The sequence below is a fragment of the Falco naumanni genome, chromosome 17, assembly GCF_017639655.2.
Source record: "Falco naumanni isolate bFalNau1 chromosome 17, bFalNau1.pat, whole genome shotgun sequence".
NCBI lineage: Eukaryota > Metazoa > Chordata > Aves > Falconiformes > Falconidae > Falco > Falco naumanni.
Window position 1 is genome coordinate 5707962 of NC_054070.1, and position 23996 is coordinate 5731957.

The window sequence follows — 23996 nt, forward strand, 5'->3', positions numbered from 1 at the left end:
AAGTTTTGGAGAAATGCCTTACCAGTTTGCTCTACTATCCCAGAGTGATGGGTAGACAGACTGACAAACATAACTAGATCTCTCTTTATACTTCTGTACAACTTATGTCCTTCAGGAATCATAGAGCCATTTATAAACATTTATACATTCTGATAATATACTTTTTGTCAGTAAATAATACCCTATTTTTTCTTTAGATGGAAACTAGGAACACAGAGCTTAAGAGGCTTAACCAAGGTCTGAGCAAGTTTTCACAAGGAGCAGAGATATATTCAAACAGCTGTGTCAATCATTAGACCACATATATAATTTTAAGGTTACAAAGACTGACTCTTTCGCGTAATCATATTAATGACCTTTCTTTACGCAGGCATTTTCACAAGCTTGGATCCAAAGCAAGGAAACTGTTGGCACAGTGTATAGGATATAATCAGGCTACAAAGCTACAATGTTATGGCAAGCTGTAATTTCAAGCAACCAAGCTAGCTTTATTACTGCAACTGTCATTACAGAATGCTTATGCAGCACGGCCACGAAGTCAATGGGATATTTAGATGCAGAATTAATGCAGGAGAGAGCCCAGTGTAAAGAACAAACACAATAAATAACACACACTGTAGACGCACAGGGTATAAATACGGAAGAAAATGGCAGAGCAAAAAAATCGAGTGAACTATATTTAATATTGACATTTAACCATGCAGAGATTATTCCAATTGTTTCTCTGCTTGTGTGGCTTGTTTCAGTGCTGGTGAGTTCAGTAACAGAATGAGAAAAAGTTGTTCAAAAAGTTTTAATGAAACCTATAATTGGTGCAGTAAGACCTAAGGCAATATTCCTAGAAAGAGAGAGAAAGGGAAAGGCAGAAAGAAAGAGCAAAAGAAAAAGAGGGAGAGACAGAGAGCGTTAAAGAGAGAAAGAAACAAAGAAAGAGAAAGATAAAGTTAAAAAGAGAAGAAGGAACGTTTCCACATCAGCCTAGCTGCAGCTAGCTTGCTTTTGACTTTCATACTCTATTTAAAAACACAAAATTGGGAGCATTGAAAAAGAGTTCCCAAATTAGCTTTTTAATAGAGATCGAAAGTTAAAAGGGGGCCGAGTCATGGGGGAAAAGCTATTCAGGATCACAGCCGGGCCAGAGCCGGCAGAGCGAGGGCAGAGCACGTCGGAGCGAGAGGAGAGGCAGTAAGTTTTGTGAAGTGATGACATTGTAAATCACAGAAAAAGCTCTTCTACCAGTAAAAGCCAAATGACATTTCTGGGTTTGCTTTCTTCTGAGCATCTGCAAGAGGAAAAGAGCAAGTGGAGATTCAGGAAGTGTTTTAAAGAGGAAAGCAGTTCTGAAGACAGCTAATAACGATGGATGCTGAATGCTTTGATTTGCTCAAACCCAGACGGGCATGGATAGTTTCTCACAGAAGTTTTAGGATTCGCTTTGCACACAGCTGTTACCACCCGGACCCTAAGGGCGGTGATACCGGCGCCCGGACTGGGCTGCAGCCCCCACGCTGCAGTGCACAGCTGTTACCTTACTGGGGGTGGGGGTGGGGGGTGGGGGGTGTGAAAGGTTGGGGGCAGGGTCACCCAGGGCCAGACATCCCAAAAGTAGTGCTATTTCTTAATAATTACACTGAATTATCAGGGATCGGAGAATGCTGAGACACTGAACTGGATCCACCTGTGCTCAGAGTTTCCAGGTTATATATTCCAAACCAGACAACCTGGTGTGGAAGTGTTTGAAGATTTGGAGGTTTTTTCCTATTATTTTTTCCCAGTCAGGCCTTGGTTTAAGAGCTCTCGGAACGTGGCTTACAAATATTATTGGGGGAAATTGTTTTGGGGGAGGATTATCCAAGACCTAACGTTCAGAAATTAGTATTATTTCCTAGTAATTACACTGAATTATCAGGGACTGGGCAAGTTGAGACGCTGATGTCCCGCAGCACCGGCACATAGACCGCCCAGGCCCCGGCTCCGCTCGCCCCAGCGGTCCCGCAAAGCCCCCTACCCCCGGCTGGGAGCGGCACGGCGGGGGGGCCCGCAGAGCCCCGCAGCCGGCCCGGGGGGGCCCCGCCGCCCCCCGCAGCTGCCGCCCAGCCGGGCCGGAGCCGCCTGTCCCGGCAGCGCCGCGCTCGCTCCGGGTGACACCTGCCGGCGGCTCGGCGGGCGGGCGGGGGGGCTGTGCAGGAGTGGGGGTGCGGGGGTGCGGGGGTGGGGGGTGTGTGAGGGTGTGGGGGTGCGGGAGCGTGAGGGGGTGAGGGCTTTCGGAAGTGCGGGTTTGCGGGGAGTGCGGGGGTGCGGCGGGGGTGAAGGGGTGCGGAGAGTAGGGGAGTGCGGGGGTGCGGGAGTGGGGGGTGCGGGAGTGGGGGGTGCGGGGGTGCAGGAGTGTGGAGTTGCGGGGTGCGGGGGTGCGGAGAGGCGGAGGTGCGTGAGCGCTGCCCCCGCCCCCCGCGGAGCTGTCCGCGCCGGCGGTGCTGATCCGCGCTGCCGCCCCGCCCGCGCCGCCCCGCAGCCCCCGGCAGCCGCATGGCAGCGGGGCGCTCGGCTGGCGGCCGCGCCGGGAGCGCCGGGGGCTGGGCCGGGGGCTGGGCCGGGGGCAGGGCCGGCGCGCCGTGCCGAGGTGAGGGGGGGCGGCCGGGGGGGCGGGCACCGGCGCGGGGCGGGGGGCAGCGGCCCGGGGGCGGGGGGGCTCACCTGCGGGCGGGGAGGCGGCGCGCCGGCAGCTGCCGCGGGGAGCGAGGGGCAGGAGCCGTGCCCCCGGCTCGCTCCCACCCCCGCGCCCTCCTCCTCCTCCTCGCCCCCGCTCCAGCCTCCCGCTCCAGCCTCCCGCTCCACGCTTCTCCCGCTCCGCACTCTCCGGCTCCGCGCCTCTCCCTCTCGGCGCTCCCCGGCTCCGCGCCCTCCGCTCGCCTTCCCTCCCGCGTCCCCACCCGGCGGCCGCGCAGCCCGCTCCAGCCCCGGGCTCCCGGCGACAGATCAGTACGGTACCGCGCTGCGGGGGACGCGAGGCAATGGCGAGGCAGCCGAGCTCCTCTGTGTCATGTACGTATCGGTCTGACTTTATGGAAGTCACCAACTACGGCTGCGGCACGTCGGGCATCGCCGGGAGCTGCCCGGCAGAGCAGGGCACGGGCTGCTTCGCCCTGGTGTGGGCTTAGAGTTATTCACTGCACGAGGATTCTCCGGCAAAGAGCTCAGTCGGGAGGGCTGCCGGGGCTCTGGGCGTGCGGAGTCCCAACTTCTGCCCGCGGATGGAAGAGGGATGCTGAGGCGGTGGGGAGACAGGACTGGTAAGAGCTGCCAAGGAGCAGGGCAAGCGAGAGCAGCAGGACGAGGGGGAAAGGGGACAGGTGGTAGGAAGGAAAAAGGGGAGAAGGAGAGAGGGCAAGACTGGCTTACGTCTGAATTATTTATTTTTAGTCTAGAATGTAGCCTCCTGCCCTGGCTAAGGTGTTGGCTGTAGGTTCGTGGTGCTGGATGCAGGAAGAGCTCATTTTCTTGCCCAAAGGAGACCTCTCCTGCGTGGTCCCCGCCTGCCCAAGAGCCAGGGATGCAGAGGATGCTCCAGGAGGGATCAGTGGAGTTCATCCCACACTTCCCCCCCCCCCCCGCTTCTTCCCCCCCTTGCCACTGCCGGCACATTAGCATGCAGGGTAGGCTCTGGTCTGTATTTAATGACTCCATTTGCCGGTGTCTCTGGTAGCTCACCCCGCCTTCCCTCAGCCTTGCTTCGCAGCCTGCCTCCCCGGACCACTGCTCCATCTCCCTGCTGCATCCCCGCCAGCCAGCTCTCCGGGACCCGGGGGCCACCGCCAGCTGCCTTGGGCAGCCAGAGCAGAGCTCGGAGCGGCACTGGAAGGGGAAGGAGCAAAAGGAAGCAAGCTCAGGCGAGAGAGGCAGGGAGACTCCGTCTCGGCAGTAATGAGAGAGAAGCTGTTTAGTCATCTCTCTATATATACTTTCACAATGATGATCACATTTACTGATTGCCTCTGACTGTATTCAGAGAGGGAGTCAAGAGGCAGGCAGCACAGTTCACCTTTTATCCTGAGGAGTGACTGCTCCCCCTTCCTTCCAGTTCCTCAAATCCAGCCCTACTTTTGGGCACTGAGAGCATCTTTCCTTGCCAGGTAAGGCATCGCTGCGAGCCGGCAAGATGGGGCTCTCTGGGCTGACTGGGAGGGAGGGGAGAAGTTTGCACGCGTTTATCCTAAGCCTGTTGCTTTTACTCCTAAATCTCTCCAACGGACTAAGGGAGTGAACGTTTTGCAGAAAGTTTTATTTTCTGATGTGATTGTGAAGGGAAAGGAGTATGTGACTGATGGAGGATATCAAAGCTTTGACTGACATAGTTTGCTTTAAAGCAAATGTATCTTTGCTGTCTGAGCCTGACCCAACAAGGACAGGGAAGGAGAGAATAGATGATTTCAAGGCTCTTCACTCCCATTAGCAGTGCGTCCTCAAGAAAGTCACAGTATGTTTATCAGTTTATTTTAAAACATACCTGCCTGCTTCTGGAAAGGGAAACACTATGAGATTTTGGGTTTGTTTCTGCTTTCGTGAGACTACAAAGAGACATTTACCAAGTATGGTAATGCCAGTGGAAGCTAATGTGGTAAGAATCCATACTTCATTCCTTGACCCTTTAGGTGAATAGACGTAACTGTGTTCTCTAAAGTTTTCCTCCAGAGCTTTACTGCCCTAGCCGTGCCTGTCAGGGTTTTTTTTGAAACCGGGATGAAGCCCCGGTGCCCAGAAAGCGGCCGCGGCACAGACAACCCGCGGAGCCAGTGGTGGTCAGGAGGGTCCAAGCTCCTGGAAGGGGGCCGGGGGTGCACACCTCAGGCTCTGCTATCAAATCTGCTCACACCATTTCACTGGCCTCATAACCACCTAAAGAAAACAAAATTCTTTTCTCTATAGATGCTGACTTTTCTGACTCAGGAGGGGGCAAATTATTTTGTGTACCAGGTCTTCTAAATGTCATCAGCAGGGTACCGATCTGTTCTTAACTAGTTCCTTTCAAATTACAGGCAGAAATTAGGGTAATTGAAATTAGAAATGTGTGTATGGCTAAATATTATGCTTGTTAGTATTAAAGAGTGTCTGTTTGCTATGTGAGCTGAAGAGACTGTTGACTGTACAGTATATTTTGAGCCCAGCCAATTGCTTTCCAGCCTAAAAAGACTGGTTATCAGTTACCAAAAGTCAGGCATGCAGAAAAGGAGGATTCTTTCCACATTCTGTAGATAAAATAGTTAGTTACTTCATAATATTTTTTTACTCAGCTTAGTTTGTGCAGCTCTGACTAAAAATTCAGTCCTCTCTCTCCCTTAATTTTCTGTCTCTTACTTTGGGGGGGGGGGGGGGGGGCGTGGAGTTCCAAGGACTCAAGGACAAGAAAAAGCAGTACCTCTGCAATAGGGGAGGTCATCACTCTTCTCCCTCTCAGTCCTTCAGACAATTTATAGCTAGAAAATACTCTCTTTTTGTGTATTTTGAGGATCAGATGGGATGGATTTAATGCAACTTTGAAAATTAAGCTGAGTGCACTACGTTTTCTTACCCACCTGCATCTCTTGGTCACAGAGAAATGGGAACTAAACTTCCACAGAAGAATACCCCCCTCCCTCTTCTCTGTTTTAACCTCCTGTCCATTTCACAGCTGAGATATTTATAGCTTCCCCACATATACTGCCAGCATGGAAGGACCCATTTTATCTTTAAAAATCGATTTAAAAATGTGTAAGTCACTTACAAGTTACCAGTGCTTTAATAGAACAATTATATGTGAAGTATTTATAGTGCCTCAGCAGCTAATGTAGGTAACCTGGAATTTACAACCAAAGTTATAAAAGTACAGAAGAGATTTCTAACAAGATTCCCCTGAGAAATCAGGGGAGATGAGGATCCAGTGTGCTGTAACTGGTCAGGTCACTGTACGTCGCCTATCAGTCCTGGTAGAATGACTGTGGTGGTGTTGCTAATTGAAATTAAAAAGCAGAGAAGACAGTTTACCAGCAGGGAAAACAGGAACAGGATGCATTATCTTGGTCTCTTGGTTATTTGCCTGTATATGTTTGGTGATTAATGAATGAAATGGTTCTCATTTCGCTGCCTCCTGTTTCGCGGTCCTGTTCTTAACACAGTGCTTTATAGAAGCTGCAAGATCCACCACTGCTGGTGTAAGAAACGGGCAGCTCTGCTGCCTGAGCCCACCAAGCCCCTGAGGTGGCCCGCCAGCTGGACCAGGGCATATTCTCAAAGATGTGCAGAGAAAAGTTTGCACTGCCGCGCTCTGCCTCTTCCCTGCACAGACGGAAGAGCCTGCTCTCCAGAGCTGTCAGCCTGGCACTATTAACGCAATAAATTCCCTCTTTAGGGGGAGAGAAAAAAATAGTGCATAGTAATATTGAACGATTCTTTATAGGAAAATATCATGGGATGTTTGTTCCAGTGCCATGTATATAAGCAAAGTGTCTCCTTGGGATAAGCTTCACTATGGATTATTACATGTTTCGTAATTACAAAACCTCTTCCAGCAGCAGTAAGATGCTTGCACGAGGGATTTCAATTGTCCTTTAGATAGTAAAATTGCATAGAAAGATACTCAGCATCAAGGTGATGAATGTTAATGTGCCCTGAAGAGGAAGAGCATTTGTGAGCAGTTTAGTCATTTTCACCACAGATTGATTCCATCATTTTTTATTCAGTATTTTGATGGCCTGTTGAAATCAATAATGCTGCAGCCTTACTGGCTGGAATGGCAGCTTTCATATAATTAAAAAACTTCAGAGTAAAACTACCTAGAAGGATACCATGTAGAGGATATAATGAAGCTTTGAGGGCCTGAGTCAGTGGAATTGATGGAATTTCCATTGATAAATCGACTATTTGATAGGGCCCCTAAGGGATCTTCTATGATAATGGCACCCTTCTCTGGATAATTTTATGGTAGAGATAGAAAAGCATTAGGGAAGTGAAAGTAAATCCAAGTTAAAACAAAAGTTAAGTATTGTAAGAACTCTGAGCAAAGATCAAAAAGAAAAAGAAAATTGATGGCTAGATCAGAACTGCAATAACTAACTTCAAGAGAATGCTGGCTTCCAGCAGCTGAGAAGCTGGACAGCTTCGGATATTTCTCATCTAAAAATCAAGAGTGCGGTGAACATGTTTCATTTCAGCCGAGCAGCCCTTCAGTTCTTCAGCTGAAGGACTTCTGCCTCTGTTAGCCAGGAAATAAGCAAGGTACCTTCCTGCTGGAAGAAAGCTGTCCGACTTCAGAGGCTTCCCTCATTCTGATGCTCCTGGTACTCAGTTGGAAGCTTAATCCGTCAGCTTTCACACCTGGGACCCCAGCTTACTGTGGCTCAGGTATTCTCAGCAATGTTTCCCTGAAAGTCAGAATTTTCCTCTGGTCCAGTGGAGGGATGCAATACTTCACAAAAGTCAAACCCACCTCTAAAGGAAGCTGCTGCTGAGGCCAGGTCTTTAATTAAAGGTGGAAGAAAACCAGTGAAAACCAGAGATTTTCTGTTTCTTTTAGCTGAAAATGTTCTTTGTGCAAGATTTGTTACATATTGAACTTCCTTAAGACTGGAAACGCAGCTCAGTCCAGCCGTGGCTTCTCACAGCAGTTTCACCGGGTGAACTGCAGGCTGATTTCACTGGAGTTCCCAGCTCCTTCTTGACAGCTGTAGTTAAACTGATGAGCACGAGGCTTACACCTGCGGAATTATGGATTAGTCTTGTTTGTAAGGAAGCAAATATAAATTAGTGTGTTTATGCTACTTTTAAAATGCTTTTAATGAGGAATCATTTGCTATTCAAAATTTCAATCTATAATAATGCCATAACCCCGCTGAGCTGATTATCACGTGCCTTATTTAATATCATTCTTCAAGCGGGAGATGAGGGCAAGCCACTTGTTTCAGATTCCTGCGTACGTGCTGGTATCTGACTGTTTACACGATGGGGCAAGACACCCCGCTTGACTGTGTGTTGTGTTTTTATTTTGTTCTGCATTTTAGATGGAACTGATCTGACTTCCAACAGGTCTCGGGAGCAGCCTAACCATCTTCTCCAGTAACAAGGCCTGGGGTCATCATGGCAGCAGGAGTAGCAGCATGGTTGCCCTTTGCCAGGGCAGCTGCCATAGGATGGATGCCAGTGGCCAACTGTCCCATGCCACTGGCTCCAACGGAGAAAAACAAGAGACAGGATGAGCTGATCATCCTCAATGTGAGTGGCAGGCGCTTCCAGACCTGGAGGACTACACTGGAGAGATACCCGGACACTCTCCTGGGCAGCACCGAGAAGGAGTTCTTCTTCAACGAAGACACTAAGGAGTACTTCTTTGACCGGGACCCTGAGGTCTTTAGGTGCATCTTAAATTTTTATAGAACTGGCAAGCTGCACTATCCCAGGTATGAGTGCATCTCTGCCTATGATGAAGAGCTTGCCTTCTATGGGATCCTCCCTGAAATCATTGGGGACTGCTGCTACGAAGAGTACAAAGACAGAAAACGGGAAAACGCGGAGCGGCTGATGGATGACAATGACTCAGAAAACAACCAAGAAGGGTCCATGCCATCCCTGAGCTTCCGGCAGACCATGTGGCGAGCCTTCGAGAACCCCCACACCAGCACCTTAGCCTTAGTCTTTTACTATGTCACCGGTTTCTTTATTGCTGTCTCTGTGATCACTAACGTTGTGGAAACTGTCCCTTGTGGCACAGTGCCAGGAAACAAGGAGCTTCCATGTGGGGAAAGATACGCTGTGGCTTTCTTTTGCTTGGACACAGCTTGTGTGATGATTTTCACAGTTGAGTATCTGTTGAGACTCTTTGCGGCCCCAAGTCGCTACAGATTCATTAGAAGTGTGATGAGCATCATTGACGTGGTGGCCATCATGCCATACTACATTGGCTTGGTGATGACCAACAATGAGGATGTCAGTGGAGCCTTTGTGACACTAAGGGTTTTTAGGGTTTTCAGGATTTTCAAGTTCTCTCGCCATTCCCAAGGCTTAAGAATCTTGGGCTACACTTTGAAGAGCTGTGCCTCCGAGCTTGGCTTTCTCCTCTTTTCCCTCACTATGGCAATCATCATCTTTGCAACTGTGATGTTTTATGCAGAGAAAGGGTCCTCGGCAAGCAAATTCACCAGTATTCCTGCTTCCTTTTGGTACACTATTGTAACCATGACAACACTGGGGTGAGTATTACTTTTTCTTTTACTGAGCAGCAGGCAAGCATGTACTAGGAGCCTGACTTCGGTTGCTCCTAAGAATTTTCCTGGGTGCATGTTTGGAAAGGGGCTGGAATTGTTAAGGGCTTGGTTGTTCTTTGTCTTACAATGTCTGCAATTTATGCTTATGTGAAGTTGTATAAAACGGAAAAAGCACTTACACCCACTCGACAAATGCTTCACGAAACAGTAAATGAGAGCAGGAGGAGCAAGGCTGTGGAGTGGCAGGTCCTGGTTCGCACGCCTTCGGCAGGAGCGAGAAGTTAACGTGAGCGCAGGGGAGCGGGCAGTTAGAGCTTACGTCTTTTTCAGACACGCGTTCGAGCCATAGATTTTACACAAAGTTGCTGATGTATATGTTGTCTCTCTTTGCGATGTCGGTCACTGTTTCTTCATTTGACATGCTGGGAACTATAGATTTGCTGAATTCAAATGGATATTGTGAAAATAGTTGGTGATCTCCAGGACATGAACTGTTTTTTACTTAATTGAGCAGGATACAGGCCTCTTGTCTGTGTTTAGTTGCAAGTTTAAAAAATAATACGAGTGTGCTGTTGCAGTAGAATTTCAAACATTCCCATGCAGAGGTACAAAGACAATGATATCAAAGCAAGGGGAATATAGCCTAGAGGGTGCTTTTTTCCCTTATATTTCATTTCTGTCTTACAGATGTTTCTACTGAGATTATAGATTTGAGCTTCTGTTGCTCTGAACTAAAACCTTTGTAAGCAGAATGACCAAGCCCTCACCCTGGCGGGGTTATGTAAAAGACAGTGGGGATCACAGGCTGCTGCTTCAGGCACTCACAAAGTTCTGACCGCATGCAATCTCTCACACATCAGAACAACATACCAAGTTTATAGTTACTTTGCAAATTGTTTTCCCACTGGAAAGTTCACACAGTTTAATATTCAGATGTAGACAATTCTCAATATGGTGACCACTTTTTCTCTAAACTGCTTTTGATTTTAAACACTTCTCTGTGCCTATTATACATGAACAGGCTCACAGTAGCACTTTTAAATTATTAAAATCATAATTCAGCTGTCAGAAAGGTGCAGAATCTGCGCATATGACAACTGCAAGTCTGAATTTCTTCATTAACTGAAAATGTAGAACATGTTTGTCATAGTCACCAAAAGATCTCTTTTTCCTCCTTTTTAACATCTAAGCAGTCTGCAAGTTCACATGGCAAAACTAAGGTCCTTACCCTGGAAAAGAAGTCCGTGCTTGCTTAGAAACCGAAGCAGGGCTTTGGATCCCAGCACTCCCCTACCCTGCAGTTCAGCTTTCCATACTCTGACTGGTCCATACTGGTCAGTTCCCACCCTCCTGTCCCCACCACTGTATCTGAGCAGCTTCAGAGGGACACCTGTCTCGGGTGGCTTGTTTGTGCGTCCTCCCCACAGCGGGGAAAAGCATGAAAACACAGTCCTGTTTTCTGGTCTCTGTTTAATAACGTTCACACCTATCTTTCCATCTACAGCACTTGTGTGCAGTCACACGTATGTGGTTACGTCTTTGCGACAGGAGGGTTGGGGTCAGTGTTGGCTGGGAACAAACCCTCCTCAGGAATTACATGCGGAATGGGCTCTAGTGCGGTTGAGTCTCTGTTCCCACCAGCGCAGTGACTGGGTTGTGTTTTCTTTCCCTTCCTTTCTGAACGCATGGATAGACAAACCAGAGTGTTCCTGAGGACTTTAAAGTGTTCTCAATCTGTTGTAATCAAAGAAATTATAGATGAAGGAGTGCTTTAAATGAGTTGATAGGAATTTAAACACGGCTTTGTAAGAGTCCACTGGAAAAGGACCTATAAAATGCTGTCAAAGCCTTAAAGCTTAAACTTCTGGTATTACTGATTTGGGATTTTTGTTGCAGAATTTTAATTAAAAGAGGTGTCTCTAGCAAACAGTCTATCAGGTAATTTTAGTGTCATTATCACAGATGTACAAGAAACCCAGAAAGCTCGGTAACAGCAGACCCCGAAGAGCCCCTGTGCTCTCTGACAACACCCGTCCGCCCATGACCCCACTTAGCGGGTCCCCAGCGCTCCCTTATCCTTATCCAAGCACCCAAAGCCGAACACTCTCCTCTGGCTTGCCCAGACCCGGTGCTAGAATGAGAAGCTGCTACCATGAGCCATAACCCCCTAACTCCTGCCAGAGCAGCTGCACAGAGCCCCGGCCGGCCCCCCTCGGAGAGGCACTCTTTGGAGGTGGCGAGGATGGTGGTGGGGTCCCAGCGGAGCAGGCCAGGGCCAGAGGTGCCAGCAGGGCCAGCACCAGCCCTGGGCTCACGTGAACACCTCTCACCCACGGCTTGGCATCAAGGCCTCGAAATCCGTAACCCCTAGAAATAAAGCTTTTAGCCTCAAGTCATTCCCACCTTCCTGACTCCCACCATGTGGTGGGGGTTAACATCTGCCCCCCTGCATTTCCCCCTAAATCCTTCCTGTTTTGACAGACTGGCATTTTGACACAATATTTCATATACATCTCTCTTCAGAAGTCATTTCAGTACATTTGGAAGGATCTTGTTACTAATGAGAGTCCTAGCAATTCCTATGGCACATGCTGCCAAAAATGCAGCCAGAGTCTCTAACGTGCTTCTTAATACATCAGACTTCGCCGAGTTAGTGGTTGCCGGTTCGCTGCTTTCAGCAACGCTCCGAGCTTTTATGAATATCTTAAATATTCTCTGACATTTGCCTTTAAAAGTTCAGCCAGAAATTCTAAAGCATGATAGTTTTTAACTCAGCTCTATACACACATGTTTGTATTTTTTGTTTTGAACACTGAAACATTTAACACCTGGTAAGTGAACATTTCCCTGACACTGGAATTCTACCATGGCTTGTGACAAAGTGCCTTATAAAAGTGATTTGGAGCATGCAGGATAACTTTTCCCATGTTATTAGGACATGAAAAAATTAGCTCCATTTCTACAAAAAGGGAAAGTTTACTTGCAACAAACACACGAGGCTAGCATTAGGAAAGCATTAATTCTCCTACTGTACTCTACATCAGCTGCTGTTATTCCAGATTCCCAAGTATCTTTAGGGTTGCAATTGAATTTCCAGATTGACCCATAATTGAAAAGCAATAAAAATGCATTTCTTCTTGAAGGTGAAGCACTGCATAAAATAGAGTAAGTGCTGCTTTTGGTGGGGCTTCTATGCAAATCAGTTTCGAGAAATCCAGGACAGCTTGCAAGCTCCTTAGGTAGTTAACAACCCAAGGAGATAGGTACAACGGTTTTTCTGGAATGGGAAACAAAGCAAAGGAATCAAATTATACTGACCCTGCATCTCTGATCCCTCTGTTGTGCTCATCAGCCCTGGTTTAGCAGAAGCTTTTTTTAATTTAACACAATTTAAATTTTGCTCAGGAGGTTTTATAATGAAAGTATTATTCTTGGGTGCATCTTAAATCAATCTGGATTACTGAAACAACTATTCAAAATTAATTCAAAATCAGCTATCCAATTCATGCAGAAACATTTTTCTCAAGAGGACAACAGCTACCCATCCCCTCTGTTGCCCCTGTCTAACACACCAACACAACAAATCCTAGCTTTGCCAGCTCCTTTCCTTTGTTCTGCAGGAGGTTTTGGCCCCCAGGACCCTCCATCGCAGTAACACAAGCGCTGCTGAAAGCGGCGGAGGAACACAGTGCTGGCTTCCATCCTTAGCATTCATGTCCCTGCCTTTGTTTTTAGCTAACTTGATACGCAACAGCCACCGGTTTTACATCTATATAGAGACAGTTTAATTACCATAAATTTTGTTACCCTGTTGCCAGCACGTTGGTTTTATTCACTCTTTAATAGCATTTGGTTGCAGATGGGGCAGCCTCGCGTTTTGCTGCCCATCAGTATGTGTCACAAACACGGCTGCGGTGTGAGACCTCTCTCATGCTACTAAACCCAACACCACTTTTGCCCAGAGCACATATCTTTCTAAGCTTTTTATAGCTGTTTTCATTTCACCCGACAACAGCGGTATGTTTCAGACTCTGGGGCAGTGTGTGACCTGCAGTGCAGACTGGAAATTGTAGTTGTGAGAAGCAAAGTGCCACATCTACCTGCACCACCCTGGGGCACGGAGGGGCTCCCAGGGGCCCTGCAGAGCATCGCGGCTGGGCTCCCCGCCATGCCCCGGGCTGGTGCCACAGCAGAACACTGACACCTGCAGCTGGCGGTGCCAGCATCCCCCATCCCCATCACAGCAGGCAGCAGACTGGAGGGTGAACAACCTGCAGTATGTCCTGGAGGGAATCGTCATGAGAGCTTTGGGTCATGTGTGTCCAGAAACCAGCAGTACCGCGGACCAAGGGACAGAGGTTGTTGACGGGTTTTGTTCTGATTTGAGCTGAGGGACATGCCGTGTGATTTTCTGTTGCCTAACGAAGGCTGAGCTCCCACAGATCAATGCCCGCGGGGTGGTCCTAGGAGCAGGGTGGTCCTAGGAGAATCTGTCCTCTGTCTGACTCCCTCCCTTAAAATTTGCAAGAACATAATGGTTTCGGGAACGCTATCTCTCTTTCAGACTTGGCTGCGCTGGTCAATGAGTTTGAAAGATACACATCAGTGCACTTGGACAACAGTCCTCTCTGTATCATTCATTTAAGGAACCAGGTTAACGCCAGGGAGTCAACAAAACAGATGTGCTGGCCTAGTTATGTCAACCACCTGATCTGGAGGAAGGTCTGAAATTTCTTACGGGTTTGATTAGTTGAGTGCTTAGATGGCTGCGATTTGGGGGTAGGGGTCTATTTTGGTTTGGCTCGGTTGAAGCTGGTACCCTGTGCTTCTGCAAAATGTGGGTCAGAGTGAGCGCAGGAGAACTGGCACCTGAGCAACCCCTCTGAAAGAAACATCATTCTTTGTTTTGCTTATTTCTCAGGCTTTATTTTTATTAGTATTCAATCATGGGCGAGAAAGGGGATGAAATGTAAGCAGTGAAATAGCATGTGAAAATACTTGCTGCCAAACTGCTGACAGCTGGACTAGCATGAACTTATTGAATAGTGACCACGTTTCTTGCAAGCACTGCCAGCTACCGTGCAAACAGAGATCTCTCTGCAGCTATTTCTCCAGTACAAAGTACTGAAACCACTCAAGCTGATAGTAACCTTCATTCACCCTCCTTCATGCAAACTAAGAGGAGCTTGCAAAGTAAGGAAAATAATAAATCATCTCTGGAGCGCTGCCATTCCTGGCTTCTCCGGAAAGATTGCTGTTTGGCCCAGCAATCATACTGTGCGTGTCAGTACTTCAGTAACTGCTGTTAAACTGAATCAGAGAAATTGCTTTAATAGAAACACTACTTTGCATATTTAACATCATCGATGGAAAGAGGGATGAGATGTGGGATATCTCCTTTGTAAAGCAAGGCGCTAAAATTTCCTCACTCTCACTGTTTCCCACACAGTCAACAATTCTTATACCCACAGGCCAAAGAACGGCTTAAATGTAATATACAGAAAGTCCAATCAAACAATGAACTGAGGGAGCCACACAAAGAAGCCATTTTCTTGAGCTTTCACCCTCTTGACTCCAGCTTCATCCTATACAAATGCGTATCAATTTTCTTCTCCTAATGGGTTTACAGATATTGTGCGTCTTTGTATCAGGAACTACAGATGCAACCTCTTCCCTTCACTGTCTTGATGTAAATCTCAGGCAAGCATCTCATTTTAGAGCTATTTGTATTCAACCAGAACTCCAGAAATATTATTCCTTTATTTATTTTCAGAGCAAGCAGAATTCAGTCGGTTTCTCTCTCTCTCTCTCTTAAAAAAAAAAATAATTTATCTGTCCTCATGCTTTTTTTGGCTTTGAACATTTATACCGATTGCACATATGTACAAACACACCATTTTTAATGTGCAAGACAAAATAACTTTCCTTTAGGGTAAGCTCATTGTGAGAGAAGCAAATTATTTTGAATAAGGCCAAGTAATGGTACTGGCTAAAACTGTAACGCAACTGCTAAATTTACCAATGGGAGCCTTGGCAGAGACGCATCTATAGCAACTGATTTACGGATTTTTTCTAAACTACTCTTCCTTTTTTTTCCCCCCCTTTCTTACTAGCTTGTATGACAGTAAGTCCCCGAGAAATACAGATTAAAGATAACATTGTATTTTCATTGGAGATGAAGGGAAGTGATTGGCTTGCTGACTGGATCTCAGCTATTTTTAGTCTCATAAAATGGTAATTTCATAACAGCGCTGACCCAGTAAAAGTAATTAGTTTACAGAGATCAGCTGAAAATAAGGGACAGAGTAGCCACCATCAGTCATAAAGCAGGGAAAGGAGAAGTGAAGTTAAAGACCCTGCAACAAATTAGCCGAAACTAATTACATCTCTTAGCTGATTACAGCCCATGCAGTGGGAATCAGTTTTCAGTGTGAATGGCGGAGCAGAGGCAGCACAGAGGGAGTTTCCGAGCGGCCGGTGCCTCCGCCGCCTCTTCCCGGGGGTTAATCCCCTGCCCAGATGGCTGCGCAGCCCCTCCGCGCCCCCAGACCCGGCTGCACTTCACATCCCTGCCTCGGCTTCCTCGCCGGCAGGGATCTACACCGGGCACCGGAATGTGAAGTGAAACACCGGCCCCATTCAATATTAGGAAAACAACGTGAGACATTTTTATTGAAATTTCTTAAGGGATCTGTGCACTCTGGGCGGCTGAAGCCAGAATGTGGGAATACCTGCGACAAAACGCAGATTATTTCCAGGCTGTGGAAGAGTGGCCCAGGCACTGTAATGCAATCATCTCATTAAATAAAATTAAAGGAAGAAAATACAAGAAAGTCTAAAATAAACAGAGAAACTTTGTCTCAACATCAACAAAACGTCTTCCCTGCCACCCATCACACTTGCAGCTGGACTCCCGTCTGGGGTACCACGGCACCCCCAGTGCACGTTGACACTGTTACCATGGAGCTCAGCACGGTTTCAGTGGAAGCGGTGCACCATTTGCATCTAACGTGGGCCACGTCTTCCGTCTTCCTACCATCATGCCAGTCCGTGCAGAAGTACAGAGGGACGGAGCTGCCAAAGCACGTTATCAGAGGACATAGCAGGTTTATTTATTTTTAATGCAGCACAAGCCTCAAAAATGGCGATACCCAAAGCGAGCAGCTGGGCTTTGCACTGCTCATGGAAGTGCTCTGGCAACGTGCTTGTGTGCATAACCCTGGCAGCCAGCGGAGCCAGGGCCGGCCCTGGCCGCCTCTCAAGGCTCAGCGAAAGGTGCTGGCAGCCGCAGCGACATCCCACAGCGAGCATCACAGCTCGATGGAAGTTGAAGAAGAAAAGAGCTACAATTAGGTCATTTACCCATTGCCCTCCTGCTCTTGCCCCTTCGACATCCAGCACAGCGTTTTTTTGTCAAATTCCACCGCAGCCATTGTGAATTTATTAATATTTTCCTTCGGAGCAGGCAGTCTGCCAGATGGTTTTCCTATGGACCAGGAAGACAGGCAGGGTTCAGCCCAGCTCTGCTTCTCCTGGACAGGCAACGTCTGCAGAAACAGATTGTGCCTATTTAACTATTTACCGTTGCTACATTAGAGCACATTCAAGGGCTGTAATTCACCTCTTAAAGTTACAACTAAGTGTGGAAGAGTTATTTTAAAATCAATATCTAACAGAATGCCATTGTTCCAACATTAAAACCTGCTGGGAAATTACTAGGAGGCATGTGGCAAGTCAAATCACTGCCTGCCAGAGGAGGAAACAATTCATTACTCCTTTAAAAGGTGAAAGTCTTTACTGGCTTTTTGTTCTGGTTTGCAGCCTCAGAAATGATGCTGGAGCATCTGGCTCTTTCTTTCCCTCATTCTTTCATGATTTCACTCTTTTGTTCTGGCTCTGCCTTGTGGACTTTTTCTCACTTTCTGCACAGGGCCGTGAGGGGTTCTTGGTCTGGGGACGTGCGCTGCGATGGCATTGTCACCGGCTGGCGCTCCTCCTGATGGAGAGTGGCACTCTGCCTATGAATTATCTCTCACTTATAAAAGCATCTGCAAGAACAACCAAACCAAAATGGGCAGCCACTCAAGTCATTTTCTGAGCAGGCTCTTCACCGCTCGGGTTCAGGAGAGCCACTGAGCAGATCGCCTGGGGAAGCCTGCTGCTTTAATCTTGGTGTGCCATCTGCGGCAAAATTAAAACACAGATCAGCTTTAGCTTTTTGCCTTCAGGACTTTGCAAAATTTGGCTGATGTACATCCCCAGGAAGCCCCTGAGAAGGACTGTTTGCTTCTGAAGAGAGTAGTCCCAGGGAACCAGGCGACGGGCCCCTGAAACCCAAGCTTAAACAGAGATGCAGAGGTCCCAGTGCAACGGTGCTGTGGGGTCTCCCAGGAACAAAGTCAAATAATTCAAGTTATAAGTCTTAACGCGTATGGAGGGGCAGCAGGCGCTGTTATTGCACGTGCCCCACGTACAGGTTTGCTGGACGCTCGTGCGGCAGCACGACAGAAGTAACGGCCCAGCACCCACAAACCTCGCCCAACCTCCCTGGCAGCAGGCAGGAGCAAAAGCTGCTGGGTTCACTTCCAACAGCTCCTGTTAATCAAACAACACATCCTCAACGCTGTGAAGCACCCTTAGCTTCTTATTACAGGTAATTATTTTTCACATACTTCATTCTTTCCATACACGTGACCCCTTTGCCATCTAAAAGGCACAAACTGCTGCTGTTTTTCTCATCTTGCCTGTAGATGCAGGGTTTCACATCAGATGTGAAAACAGTGGATGATAAAATCTTGAGTCACTTTCAGCCTTTAATATTCAAACGCACAGCCTTGATGACAAGATTTCACCCCACAACCAGGCAGCCTCTTTTCTTCTTCTCTGTACTAAGGAAAACACTTCTTACTATTCTTCAGTTCTGCTTATTTTCTCAGCCAGTTGCCATAATCCTCAAGCACGTGTCTATATCCTCTACATGCACTTTTGGGGTGTGATTTGGAGACAACATGTCATTAACACACTTTTACCCTATACTTGTATGACCTGTCGCACAAGGGAACCATCCTCCTTAAATATTAATTACAGTCACTATGGTAAGAACAAAAATAGCACTTTATTTTTCAATTGAAAAGATAATCAAGCCAGCTATTCCTGCAACCTAATGCTTGGCAAAAGCAAGCTATCTTCAAAAGGAAAGCTAAAATGAGAGAAAGCTGCTCTGAGCTGCTTTCTTCTAGAGTCCATCCACGTTGGTGTCTTAGCTTGGATCAGGAACGCTCTTTGAAAGCAAACTCAATCATCCTGTCCTTGCTGCAGTTTGGCTCACAGTGCAGAGGTTTCAGAGCATGCAAACTGCATTCCTTCTGGATGAAATGCGACTGGAAGATGCACTCCAGGAATGCACCTAATGTGCTCTTACTGCTAATGGGTATCCAGTCCATGGACCAGACTGGGACTAGTCCAAAATCAATCCTCCCCGAGATGTGCTCAGGAGGGATATGCTTGGTCCTCTGCACCAGCTCAGCTCCTGTTGAGCCACACGACCTGCTAGTGCACATATAAACCGATTCCTTCTCTGCAATTGATTTCTGAACCCATTCTCAATTATAATCCCGTTTTAGTGTCTTTTGAGGTTTACATAGTTTCTTGGCCTTTTGTCATCAACACTAAACTGAGAACAGCTCCAATTGCTTCTTCTTGCCTCTTCAGAGAGAAAATAGGAGTAGGCTGTTGTCGATTTAACAGACTCTGACACCTCCGTTACTCCACTGCATGAGAGCCTTTTTCTAGTAACCAGTGTCTGAAATGAGTGGAAACAGGACTTAGATTTACCACTTTGAACATGAATCAATGAAGCATTATTGCCAACATGTACCCTTCACTGTCACACATTTCAGTTTTACTGTTGGTTCAGGAAGAATTAGAACTTTGTCTCCCACCCAGCTTTGCACCTGGGAGAGATCCTTTTTATCCAGCTCACTCTCTGATTCCTGCATAATTAACCAAAATATGAAATCCCTAGCTTCTGCCGCGCATGTGCTTTAAAACTTCCTGCAAGACCACTAGATCATGTACAGATGGGCGATCACGGTCAGCTCACAGGAGGCAATCACAACTTCTACTTGGTGCCTCTTTCGTTTTCCTGCCTACTTACATCTGCCTAACCGTCTGTTCATCAATCCAGGGAGCATCCATCATGTAATAGGATGAGTCCTACTGAGTCAGACACTCTGCTTCAGTTCATGAAATGAGTTGGCATCATATTCTAGCCTTGGCACACTAAATGCAAAAGACTTCAGCCCTTTTAGATATTTTTCTGCTACAGATGAATAGCAGGCCAGATTAAATAATAGAAACATTCATTCAGCAAGACAGCTGTTGAATGAAAATATGCAAACCAGATGAAATTAGGTAAAAGTCATCTCCCTTGTTAAGGGTCAAAATGAGTAGTAAGCTGGGCTGAAGGGATACAAGATTTTGGGCTGCAGAGGACTGAGCAGGATGAATTCCACCACTAATGAGCTTAGTGAATAAGCTCATTACCTAACGAGCTCTATTGAACAAGCTTGATTTCCAGCCTAGCGAAAGCCTTCTGAACAGATAGGTAAACAGCTCTATCAGTTTACACACAGACAACATATCTGTAGCTCAAGAGCAGAGTCACGGTCATTGTCAGATTCTTTCCTGAAGGTGTAGATGTCAAGATGGATCAGAAAAGCAACAAACCGTAGAGGCTCTTCTCCAGTTTTGACCTTTCTTTTAAAAAACCTGATACAAACAAGGATACACACCAACAAGACTTGTTAACACACACACATCCTAACAACTTTCCTCCAGCATTAGCGTAGGTCTGTTCCACCCTCCATGTGAGATACCACAGAGCTGGACTAGGAAACCGCCGGAGCTCCTTCCCCACCAAAATCATTCCACGTTCATATGAACAAATGCTCCTGAAATGGTGCATCTCTGTGGATCTCCATCTGAAACCCCAGCCTTGCTCTTGTGGCCCGGGAAGGCATGTCACACCAGATGCCGATTTAGAGGTGGGCAAATTCATTTGGGCAAATGGCCCACGGGAATCTCACACCCACGCTGTCTTGTGGAACAGTTTACTACCCCAGCAAAGTAGGAGTCTTGAAATACCCAGTCTGTAAGGAGTGGCCCATCATGTATCCACATGCTGTTTAGCACAGTTTGCAATTCTTTTGGCTTGGAAGTGAAAGGAGGAAATGACATTTCAGAGAAGGAGATTAGATCTACAGATGTTGAAAGAAAAATCCTTAAATCTTAATTTTGTCTTCTACATAGCAACGCTTGCATTCATTTTTTTTCTCTTTTTTTCTTCAATTTTCAGCAGATACTGAAGTATTGTTTAAACTATTCAGTTCCTCTGGTTGTGCCACTCTTAGACACTGCACCTTGTCCATCCTTTGTCATCGTCTGAGCAGAGCTAAAAAACATTTGGAGAGGGAAAAGGAAGGAAAATGTCTGAACTCTACCGTAAAAAATATCTCCTAATTTGGCAGGAGATAAAAATTTTTAGGAGAAAACAGGTGTTGGGTCTTTAAAAATATATGTATTTAAACTTATGCATGCATGCCCTCAAGTGTACATCACAGGGTAAATAAACATTCGCGCAGCTCACTTGTACATGTCAGTGTATAAATTCACTTGATTGCAGCATGAAAGTCTGGCACCAAATGTACTGTGAACTGCAAATGAATTGCAGCAGCTTTTATGATTCATTTTTTGTCAGAAACAAAGGAGGCGTCTGTAGCTGCCTCGTTAGCTGTGTCCAGAGGGTTCGTTTGCTGCTGCAGTACATAAAACCTGCTACTCGGCGAGGCTGTGGCTATGTGCATCCTTCCAGGACTGCTTTATTGACAGCTTTGACAGCCCCTTGCAATTTCATCTACGTAAATAATTTTTGATGGTTCTGCCCACTCTGATCACAATGTGGATGGGGAGTAACTTCATTACAGTCAGTGAGTCACACCACTGAAAAACGAGTGTCACTGACAGCTAAACTGGGCTCTGTGGATTTGAATAGGTCGGGGCGTAATTTGGGAGATGTTATGCACTGCTTTTATGGGGAAGTCATTATGGCAAGGGATGCCTTCTGGTGTCAGGTCCTCCACAGAGCTGTATCTCATCTTTCATGTTTACCAGTGCTTTCCTTGGACATCCCGCGAAGAGCAGTGATTTCCAGCTCACAGTATTAGACATACTATAGTCAAGGCACTTCAGAAAACGGACAGAATTTGTGTGCCATTAATAACTGCTTCCCTGGCAATATCAAAACAGAGTGGGCAGACAGCACATCCACTACCTATAGCATTTGACTATACAATAAATTAAATCCACCCATTAAATCATCACAGACAATCTAGAGAGAAAGGGCATTTATCTGAACATCCGTGCGTGTTAAACACTTTATCTGCAATGTGAAATACTTATGATGAAAACTATTGGTGACTAAAACCAAACCAGGCAAGGATTTGTAGGAAATAAGCATGGCTAATGTGCCTTTCACTTGGAGCAGCAATTTCAGAGGACGTGCAGGCACAGAGGAGGTGCAGGCACACAGACAGATGAGCCTGCCAGCCCCAGTGGCACGCAGGCACACGGGACACCGCACGGCTCTATGGTGGGAACAGCACCTCTGCTGAACTTGCCTTACAACGTCAGAAAGCTTAACGCTAACAAATGCTGATAGTATTTGTGCAGCCCAGTAAAGGAGCGGGAGTTCTCCAGCAGGGCCAGTTGAGTGTCTCCAAACAGAATTAGCAGAAGGTTCTCTTTACCTCCACGTGTCCCATTTAACTGATTACTCTGAGCTTGTTCTCAGCCTCACTGCTGGGCTGCACAGAAAGATCTACCGCTTGCTCTGAGGGTCAGCATCACATCTGATACAGGGTACCACAAAACATGTAGTCGAAGCAGGCGATCTCGTGTCCTGCATTTCTGGACAGTGTTTGTCCCTCATGGGCTGTCACGGTGGCTTAGCTAATGGGCTCCTGAAGGCCAGCTGTAACTGCCAAGGGATGAGGTGAAGGGGTTTTAGGCAGCCACAACCACTTCCCTCGCCCAGTCCTATCACCAGCGAAAGATATAAATGGATGTACAGCAGCATTTTTGCTTCTGTGCAAGCTCTGACTATGACTCAGGACAAAAAGCTTCATGTGAGCAAGGCAAAATGATGGTAACTTTGTGCTTCCCATAGCAACCTTTGGCAGGCGTTTGGGAAGGACCCGATTAGCATTTGTCAGTTAGCTCTATGAATCTGTACCACAATCCTCAAAGTCAAGGGAGACTTGGATTCCACCTCTGGCTGTGAAATGACAAAGATCCAAAGTTTTCTTCACTGTGCTCTGCTCTTCTGGACATGCAACAGCAGTTGCCAACCACTGGGCAGTGAACTTTACAGATAGAAAAAATTCTGAAACACTTAATCCCTGGCTATCTGTGATTTAATCGGGTAAACATGCAGAGTCAGATATCCCTCTCATCCCACATTTGGATCACTCCAGTTACAGCTCTGCTGCAAGACATGCACCATCTCCACCACACAGCTGAAGGACCAGAGTCCAGAGGGAGGAGGTGACCTGACAGTGGCCATACAGTAAACGTATCACTAATCAGCTCAAATGGCTTGCTTCCAAACATGCAATGCAATCTAAATAAAACATCAGAGAACTCAATCTCCTCTCACAGATAAAAGGACAGAATAGTGAAAAAAATCATTATAGATGATAAAGTAAAAATACATTCTACAGGTCTGTGTTTTTCCTGCTTTACAGGGAAAGATCAAAAATGATTTAGCAAAATGCAAACAAAAGGTGTTTCTTTCCCAGACACTGATGTATTATTTAATACTAGAATACTATAAATATAAACCTGCAGAATCATCTAGCCAAGAAATGTATCTATGCATGTAAAGCAACACATACACATCTCACCAGACTCTGCCAAGGGGCTGTCGTCCAGCTCAGCCTGCGACGGGCTGTTGCTGCTGATGGCAAAGCAGTGATGTCTATTCCACACCTGCCTCACCTGTCCTGTGCTTGCAAGTATTTCTGTCCCTGTACTGGTCTTTCTTCTTCTTAGACTCTGCCTATAATTTGTCAGTTTAAATAAATTATTAGCTATACATTCTGCCAGAAGAAAAACCAGTTTGCCAGAAGAAAAACCAGTTTGCCAGTGCACCACACAGTGCTTTGAATTAGAAAGTCGGACGTCTGTGTCTCAGGCAGTTGGGTATGCCAAAGTATTTTAAAAGCAGCAGCTTGCTAAAGTGGAATTTATGTGCTTTGTGGCAAGTACTGGCACACGGTATGTAAAATGTTACATAGCAGCAAACTCAGTCCATTTAAGTTACAATATAATGTAAGCTTTTGAGCTTTTAATATATAACCCATTTTAAAATACTCTTGAACACACCCCACTACGGTAAAATTCAATTTTTAGCAAAACCTGGCCTACAAAATACAGCCCAAATACTTAGCATAACAAAATGTAATCACAGGAGTGAGTTTGCCACCTAAGATGCAATGCATCCTGTAGATCATTTATTTCCACTTGTCTTTTCAATGCAATTTTTTCTCCCACTCTGTTGAAGACCAGGTTAAATCAATAAAATAAAAATAGTGTTGTAATATTATATCTTGTGGCAAAAGACTAACATTGCTTCTAGCCGGTAGCTGTAAAAGTGATAAACCCAAACCCGACTTCACATAAACATGCAGGTCTTTGACTGTCTTTATC

The 23996-nt window shown here is 46.5% G+C and overlaps 1 protein-coding gene across 5 annotated transcripts in view; it reads left to right on the forward strand.

Annotated features, from left to right (window-relative positions):
• The first annotated feature begins 2705 nt into the window (after positions 1 to 2705).
• Positions 2706 to 23996, forward strand: part of KCND3 (potassium voltage-gated channel subfamily D member 3) — a 132902-nt gene continuing 111611 nt past the window's right edge. For 3 of the 5 annotated variants that reach the window (XM_040616741.1, XM_040616744.1, XM_040616745.1), the window contains exons 1-2: positions 2706 to 3042; positions 8031 to 9215. In XM_040616741.1, coding sequence (XP_040472675.1) covers positions 8107 to 9215 — 1109 coding nt within the window. In that variant the 5' untranslated portion in view covers positions 2706 to 3042; positions 8031 to 8106. Of the gene's footprint in view, positions 3291 to 3391; positions 4131 to 8030; positions 9216 to 23996 lie in introns of those variants that run through there. The other 2 variants (XM_040616742.1, XM_040616743.1) reach the window with 2 other exon arrangements.